The sequence below is a fragment of the Morone saxatilis genome, unplaced genomic scaffold (assembly GCF_004916995.1).
Source record: "Morone saxatilis isolate NCDOM2014 unplaced genomic scaffold, NCSU_SB_2.0 Contig17, whole genome shotgun sequence".
In the NCBI taxonomy this organism is placed as follows: domain Eukaryota; kingdom Metazoa; phylum Chordata; class Actinopteri; family Moronidae; genus Morone; species Morone saxatilis.
In genome coordinates, this window is record NW_023339729.1 from 16100653 (window position 1) to 16109630 (window position 8978).

The window sequence follows — 8978 nt, forward strand, 5'->3', positions numbered from 1 at the left end:
TTTTCATTCGTGTGTAATCACCTGAATATAGGAATTGTTGTGTTTTTGTTTCCTTAGAATGAGCCGTATTTATCTACAGACAACACAGGTCGCCTTCTGTGAAGTCCAGCCAGCCCGTTCTCATTCCCAGGTCGTCAGATACAGATGTTAAATCTTACACACTGGTCCTTTAAAGAAAGGAATAAGAAACTTTCATTAGTTTAATGCCTTATCTTTCTATGATAGTTAGTCCCTAAATTATTCCCAACTCCTGCGCTGTTCTCACTTCTCCAAAGCTGTGCTTGCTGTAGCGTTTATTTTTTTTCATGGATTTTCATTGGCCCACGGTGTGTTTTCCTGGCAGACGGCGAAACTATTGCTGCCGGTGGCCATAGAGTACCACGCCGCAGCGTGATCTGTCTAAACAGCCCAGTGCATTAACATGAACCTCCTGTGTGTCCCTGGTGATTGGCTACAAAAAAATGAAGATGAAAGGTTTGGATGTAATTTAAATTATACTCACACAGCAAATCATGATTTCAAAAGTAGCAAAGTCAATTACAGAGTGTAATGAAGAGTAAAATAGTAGCACACTCACACACACAGTTATATTGGAAAAAATACCCTAAAAAATGACTTAATTACAGTAACATGAACTGTTGTAATTAGTTACTTTCACGCAAGTGTAAACCTCATGATGTCATCCATTGGTTTGAGGAGTACCGTTTTAAAGCCTGAAGTGTGGCATTATGGTCATTGCCATGTTGGTCTTTTGGAGCCAGCGGCAGAAATGTAGTTGCAACTATAGCTGCGCTCATGGTGTTTAATTTTGTCTCGTCTGTAGCAGGAAACAATGGCAGCTTGCCGGGTCACCACAGAATGTATAATTAAAAATGGACTTAGTCTCTGTGACGTCACCCATGGGTTTCTGAAGAGCTGTTGTGAAGCTCAAAGTAGGGTGAACAGGTGTCCCTGAGAAAACACAGCATTTTTATCCCTTGTCCCACATCCCACAAATTGAGACAACGTCCCACATTTTGATTGGCTTTAGTTTTCAAAAGTTAAATCAGTGGCAGTAAAGAAAGCAGGGAAGGCTGTCATCACAGGGCTGTGTCTGATGTCAATCAAACTGCACACACGACACAAGTGCAGGTAAACCTGTCACCGTCTTTGCTACGCTGCGCCCAACATGGAAAATTAAGAGTCACCACAAAGTCACAAACTATGCAGATTGAGGCAGAATATGATGGAAACCTACTAAGAAAATAAAGCTACAACTCAGACTGGGAAACTATAAGTGTGAGAAGCCGGTGGAAGGAGCTATTGCAGATCGCCACACTAAGACCACATGAACTGTGAGGTGGAGCTGAAAAATCTAAAGGTGCCATTAGAAATCAATAAATTGTTTTATGTGCAAATCTTCAGACATTTCTCCAAATACATGTCTTTTTTCACTGAACTTAAGCCTATCACTTACTCGAAAAAGTAGTAAAATGTAGCTATAACAGATCATTATATTTAGCGCTTGCCTGTTCACACACATTCTCATATTACAAATAAACAACACACTAAAATCTGTTTAGGCAATACAGTACCAGAATCTTGATTCATATTTAATCAGCGCTGCACAGGACTGACTTACTCGGAATGACTTATCAATCACAAGGTAGCCAAACCCTAAAGCATACCCTGCTTTATCATCTATTTTAGTCTAAATGGGACCATAACTTACAAAATGAACATCATGCTTTATGGAAGAAGACTGGAAACTATCAACTGAGATCATAAACTCATTAGGAAACAGTTTAATGAGTTAATAATAATGCATGGTATCGATTACATAGAATGCAGGTTTTAGACACTTCTGCATTGGGTTCACTTCACAGACACCTATTATATACTATCAATACTTTCACCCCTGCTCAGCTGCCATTGCTTTGGAGACGAGGCCAAACAGAGCTTTAGCATTTTCAGAAAGGCAACATATTTGCTTAATTCATCCAAAATTGACCCAGAATCATAAATGACCTGATATGACCTTTCTTCACTCGCCGTTAGCTATGTCAACAGAGTTTTAAATTTAGGGATGTTTCTTTCAGAAATGTTTCCTCAGGTGTTTTTGTACCCTGGGTACCTTTGACTTCTGTAAGGAATATTTACACAGTTGCTCATCTTTTTTGCTGATGATTCATGAGAGTTTCATGTCCATCCAAGACTTGGAAGTGCTCCAGTAGTCACCTACTATTGTCTGCACAAAATTCTGGAAAACTGGATACCTGAAATAACCCCTCCCATTTTGATAGTTTCAGAGGACCACCAGTAAAATATAATTTCTCACTGGGGGGGTTCAAAAGGTTTTGGTGGAGAGCCAGATTTGGCTCATGGACTGGTATTTGCTGCTTTCTAGCCTACAGCATTATTTTTATGTTTCAAAATGAGACAGTTCACATTAGCATGAATTTTCCTGACTGGACAAAGGCATTTGCTGGACTGGACTTTGCTTCTGATTTACCATCTGGACAAACATGGCAGCAGTTCTCCAAATTTCTATCCACTAGAATTATTCTATCTGGTCTATGGGACAAGGAATAGGTGACACATTTGCATAGTCATGCATCATTTTATGTTTAAAGTGACCAATTTTAATAGCTGTTGGTGGCATTTGGGAGTTTGGGAAAATGGCAGATTGCATTTTATATATCAGACTACGCTAAGCTGATTGTGAAGTGGTTGTTTTAAGACCTAATAATGTTCCAGATCTAATAGAAAAATGTAGGCTACCTCAAAATGTTTGATTGTATAAGGCAATTTGCAACACGCCTCAGGTGTCAAATAAGGATGTGTATGTAGTGCAGACTGAAATGTGTCTGTGTAGCATTAAGTATTGAAAACTATCAAATGTTCAAAGTTTAAATTTTTGGTCAGATTCTTGTTCACTTGATTTATTTATTAATCTATTATCTATCTATTCTGACCAAAAACACAACTTTTGTCATTTTTGCCTGTTTTTAATCAAGTGTCATCTAGAAATCACCAAACACTGATGCCTCAAACTACAGTACTAAAAAACGCTTCATATGCCAAAACGTTTGAGATGCCATAGTCTCAATACTACTTTAAACTTTGTTTCTTAAAGCCTTTTCCTACACATGTGCCTGTTAACATAGCCTAGCATGAATCTTTAATCTTTAATCTTGTCATCTTGATCATATACCAAAAACAAAATTTGTTCCGAAACCCAAATAATCTGAAGAATATCCCATTGGTCCGTTATCGTAAATATAAATGTCCACTGCTCAAAAGTCAGCTCTAAGTATTTCAAGCCATGTCAGTCGTATTTTTTGTCTGACTTAAATAAAACACATCAAATAAAACATCTTTCTCTGTATTATTTCTGTAGCTGGTTAGCTTTCAGTGGAATACTATTTCTGGAACGTGATATCTTCCGAACGCCTTGAGGGAATTTCTTCAAATTGCATAATGCATAAATATCCACTTGGACTCAAGGATAAACTGATAAGAATTTGTTGGTCAGAGGTCAAAGGTCAAGGTCACTGTGACACATTATTTGGCCATAATTCAAGAATCCATTCAGTAACTATAGCAAAATGTCACACAAATGTCTAATAGGATAAAAGTACAATCGGGTTTATTGCCAAGTAAATTTTTACACGTACAAGGAATTTGCCTTGGTGCATAAAAAAATCACACAAAAAATATAGTATATATAAATATATATATATATAAATAAAGATAAAGATAGAATGATGAAGTGTTTACATTTTATATCCAAAAGGTCAGAGGTCAACTTCACGGTGACTTCATAATATTCTGCAAAACCACTTTTCTGGCCATTATTCAACACCATAACTCAGGAACGGAGGGGAGAGATTGTGACCATATTTTATCCACCCAGCCTGATCAGGATGGACCAGCTGACCGCGGCCGGTGCTGTGGTTTTCCCAGGAGGAGAGGGAAGAGAGTAGGGCAAGGAGCCATGCTGGTCCAGTTTGGGCTTAAGGCTGCTCCGTCCGGTCTAGACAAAATGGGACTCAGGCTCGCCAGACAACGAGAAATAGAAACATGTTATCATCACCATGTTGTTGCTGCTGTTTACATTCCCCCAGACACATATTTAAGAGAAAAAATGCACTGGTAGTATACATATATATATGTATACGCATATAAATAACTGTCTATATCTATAATGTAATTATTTTTTCTGTATGTAGCATGAAGGGACCGCAAACTTTAATTTTGTTGTAAAACCTTGTGTTGTATAATGATAAATACATTTCTTTGAATTGCTGACACTAATCTTGGATGCCACCTTGAAACTGATGACTGTATAGATTCTATAGGATGTGTGTGAAGCGTTTTACAATTTGTAGCTTCTTTGCAGCACCGTCCACGTTTGAAGCATTGTCAGCTGTCATGGCTACAACTTTGTGTTCCATTGCTTTATTGGCAAAGCATGTGAACATATACAAGGAATTTGACTCTGTTTTTTGTTTCTCTCAATTAACTTACACAATAATAGACATACAGCAGAACAATAACAACACAGCTTAACAAAGTCAAGTCAAATCAATTTTATTTATATATCCCAAATCAAAAAATTTGCCTCAAGGGGCTTCATAATCTGTACAGCAAACGTCATCCTCTATCCTTAAACCCTCAGTTCGGATGAGGAACAACTCCTGTTAATGGTCAAAAATGAACAAGCCTCAGGAAGAGCAACAGAGGAGGGATCCCTCTGCCAGGACGGGAGGTGTCTCAGATAGACCAACATTATGTTTTACAGTGAAGAAGACCAAATCAGTCTACAAAAACTCACAAAATCAGAGCTCAAGCACGTCATTTACACCAGTAAAAAAGAACAAACAAACAGACGGAGAAAGAGACAAAGACAACATGCACAAAAGGAGAGAGAGAGAGAGACAGAAGAGGAGAGGCTGAATCTCCAGGAGAACAAAGATCCAAACATTTAGAATGAACATGGATGTAAAATGCAACCTGATGGTCGGCGGAGGCGGTAATTCTAGTTAACTATGGTTTCCGTTTCATACAACAATCTAATAAAGCAATCATTAAAGCAATGTGAAAAGCTTGATAACTGGGATCAACAACACCCTAAGGGCCCTGGGACAAATAATATACCAATATATCAAGTATTGCCGTTTGGGCTTTAGATTTTAGAGTAATTTGTTATTTTCTCAAGCAGTTTTTCAGTTTGAGTTAACAAGAAGCAGATATTCAGACATCATAACTCTGAGCCTCTTCTGGTGTCTGAAGCCTTTTGTCAGGTTATGATTTTGTGTGATGGAGCACACATGTTGCTGTGTGTGTACTATGTGTTACAACAAGGCTGTGCACTTGTTACATGTTGTTTGATCTGAGTTAAATTATAAGTATTTAAGAACACAGTAGAAAAAATAGATATTGTGTCATGATATATAGTTTCATTAAAATGTATGCTTCCCCCCTCAATTCCAGAGGTATCATATGATTTACTTAGTGTTGTGCAGAAGAGAATTTCCTTTATATCCTAATGTAGATTTCCTTCTGAATTTCATCCTTACAACTTTATCCAGAAAACAAATCAAAGAAATCAGTGCAAGATAAAATATGTGTAAATTAGAGGTAAATAAAAAAATAAAATAGCTTATCAGTGTTACTGTAATCTGCTTTCCCCTGCATGCCATTAGCATTTCATTAGCTAACATCTAGGACACAATGTAATGTATGCCAAATGTAATGTCCAGCACACGTCTTATTCTTCCCTTTTTAAATCCAATATGGGTTTTTACACACATTCCCTGTTAATTAAGCAGCATTTTTTTTAATCCTCACCAATTACCTTGTGAGATGTGTTGCATGAAAAAAATAATCACAGCAATTTCATGTTAACGGTGAAGATCTGACCTGTGTTTCAGTCCTCTGTCAGACACTAATTCATATGTTCCCACTAGACAAATGGCGCTTAATTACAACCGCCAATATCAATAATAAAATGGGTTTCAATAAGGTGTGGACGGATACTAAGAACAATATGGTGACACTATGTGTTTTCGAAAGTCAGATGTATCTTGATTTTTGAAAGCTTAACTCATCACTTTATGTCCCCACAGAGTGCAGGGTTGGTGGTTTCTCATAACTAATGTAAACACAGCGATGCATTGTTATGAAGAAAGGTACACACAATTCTAATAAGGTCTGTGGATAATAATCAATAATACATGATACATCTCATTTGCAAGTTTCTATAAACCTTTGCCAAGTGATAACGGACTTTTTACATTCACCAACTCAACTGTTAATCGCATCTTGAATTTTTTTTCCCGAATACATTTGAGGTATTTTAAAAGGTGGCGAATCGCTAAGAAAAGTTTCTCTTAGCACAGGTTACAGTTATCCATTGTCACTAATGCATTTACAATTGTTTTGAGTTAATACTACTACAGGCTATTTCAGGTCATATTAATCACATTATGATTCTAGCAGAAATTTAATTTTAATGCATCCTAGTATTAATTGGCAGATCTGTGCAAGAGCACTTTGTCATAGTCAGATTAGTCATAGTCATATCTAATTTGCATATATGTATTGTCTCACTCAATTAGGTTTTTATTAAGTAATATAGTGTTGAGAAGGAGCAACAGAAGACGCAGTGTACAGAGTATATCAATTATTCATGTACTGGTATCCATAAATAACACAATTTGTGGACATGGGCTGGGTTAACCTGTTGATAAAATAAGGTGTGCCTATTTGTGTGTGCAAACAGTGCTAGAAAATGTTTCCCCAACATACTTTAATGTTATTCTGTTTGACAAACTTGACCTAAATGTTTTCCGCTACTTTATTTTCATCATGTATTCTCTCAGTTAGCGAGTTAATCACTCTTCTTAGAAACGGTCTACTCTTTTTTTTCCATCTTTGCTTGGTGGTCGCGTCCATTCCTCTGCGGGGGGGGTTCCCAACATCAAATTATGTATTAAAAGTGACCACAACTTCATATTTACAACCCATTTACACATATCGTTTGAAAATCCCACCTTCCTTCCGACTTTGGCTCTCCGATAAGACACGATATCCACATTACGCGCTGTTTTTGACGCCCGCCGTGAGCCGCGCACCCCTCCGCTCCGCCGCGGTGGGAGCGGCTGGAATAACCTTGGTGTGAGCCAGTCGAGCGGCTGGAGAGAAGAGCGAGAGAGGCTGAACGGTGCGGCGGCGGAAGATCAGCGATCGCTGCGTGAACATGGCGGAGACCGTACGCTCGCTCTTCGACTACCGGGAGACACACAGCCTGGACAGCGACGGAGAAGGCATCAAACCGGCGCCGCCACTGCGGGGGTGAGGAGTCCTTTTAGGAGTGTTTTTAACCATGACATGTACAATAGTGAAGAACTGTTTCAGGACAGTGTTTTCCTCCCCAATGACAGCGAGAGTCGGGTGGGTGTGTGCGCGCATGTATCTGTGTTTTTGATGGGACTAAAGTTGTAAACACACATTATTTGTCAAGTTTGTCAGCGAGCACTGCTCAAATAGAAAGAATTGATGTGAGAAAGTCGCTTGTTTGTCTCATTGCTAGCTTGTTTTTTTTGAACGTTAATTCCACCTTACAAAGAGGTGTGTGCGCGCGTGCGCGAGTTTGTGTGTGCGCGCGCGCGTGTGTGTGTGCGTGACACTGAATTCACCTATTGAATATGTGCGGTTTTTTGAGTGACAGGGTACCGCAAATGTCACAAATACACACTGTTTCGACAACAAAACATGTCATGTACCTCGAATGTGTTACTTTTTTTCAGGTAAATCCCAAAAGCCGGAGTTCAATAACAATTTGTTGTGTCTTAAACTGTAAATAACAAAAGTTTTCAGGAACACAACTCATAATGCAACTGTTCAATTTCACAAAGTTATAGAAATGTTGGACTTAATATACTGTCAGAGCTTCCCTCTGTGTGTGTGTATGTGTGTGTCTCTCTCTCTGTCTCTGTAAGTGCGCGCTCGCGCCTGTGTGTAGTGTGTGCGCATGTGTGTGTGGTTGTGTGAAAGTGGGAGAGAAAGGCACACACACAGGGAGGGGGAGAGAGCGTGAGAGAGAAAGGAGCAGCTCTGTGTGTGTGTGTGTGTGTGAGAGAGAGAGGGAGGGGGAGTGGTGTGTGTGTGGAGGGGGGGGTGGTGTGTATGTGTGAGTGTGTCTGCATATGTGTGTGTGTGTGTGTGTGTGTGTGCTAGAGCAGCAGAGGAAGGAGGAGGGAGTGTGTGTGTGTGTGCGAGGGATGGGAGGGGGAGAGAGTGTGTGCGTGACAGAGACAGACACTGTGAGTGTGTGTGTGAGAGAGAGAGATGGGGAGAGGGAGGGGGAGCACAGTGTGTAAGGAGTGTGTGACAAAGAGAACAGGAGTGTGTGTGTGTGTGTGTGTGTGTGTGTGTGTGTGTGTGTGTAGTATTGAGTGAGTGAGTGTGTGTGTGAGTGAGTGTGTGTGTGTGTGTGGTTCTCTGAGTTTGTGTGTGGTTGAGAGAATGAGTAAGTGTGTGTGTGTGTTGGGAAGACAGGGTGTGTTTGAGAGAAGGGAAAATGTGTTTTTAAATGTGTTTTTCAGAGTGTGTGTGTGTGTTTGCACGCATGCATGCCTGTTATTGTGTTTCTTGGTGTGTGTGTGTGTGTGTGTGTTAGAGAAAGAGGGAAGAGAAAAAGAGAAACTAATATTGTGTGTGTGTCCGTGGAAAAAGAGTGGGGAATAAAGGTGTGTTTACTGTGTGGCAGGAGAGAGAGACAGGATCGTGAGAGACTGTGAAGGACATGTGTGTGTGTGTACGTGAGAAGGAGCATATAAAAGTGTATGTGTGTGTTTGTGTGTAGGAGAGAGAGAGACAGAGATAGAGGGGAAGTGTGTTAGAGGCACAGGGAAGGGGAGGGGAGAGTGTGTTTGCGCATATGTGTGTGTTAGGAGAGTGGGGGAGGGAATGTGTTTGTTTGTGTGTGTGTG

The 8978-nt window shown here is 39.7% G+C and overlaps 1 protein-coding gene across 3 annotated transcripts in view; it reads left to right on the forward strand.

Annotated features, from left to right (window-relative positions):
• The first annotated feature begins 7177 nt into the window (after positions 1 to 7177).
• Positions 7178 to 8978, forward strand: part of si:dkey-117m1.4 (serine/arginine repetitive matrix protein 1) — a 19752-nt gene continuing 17951 nt past the window's right edge. For all 3 annotated transcript variants that reach the window (XM_035660085.1, XM_035660087.1, XM_035660086.1), the window contains exon 1: positions 7178 to 7338. In XM_035660085.1, coding sequence (XP_035515978.1) covers positions 7244 to 7338 — 95 coding nt within the window. In that variant the 5' untranslated portion in view covers positions 7178 to 7243. The remainder of the gene's footprint in view (positions 7339 to 8978) is intronic.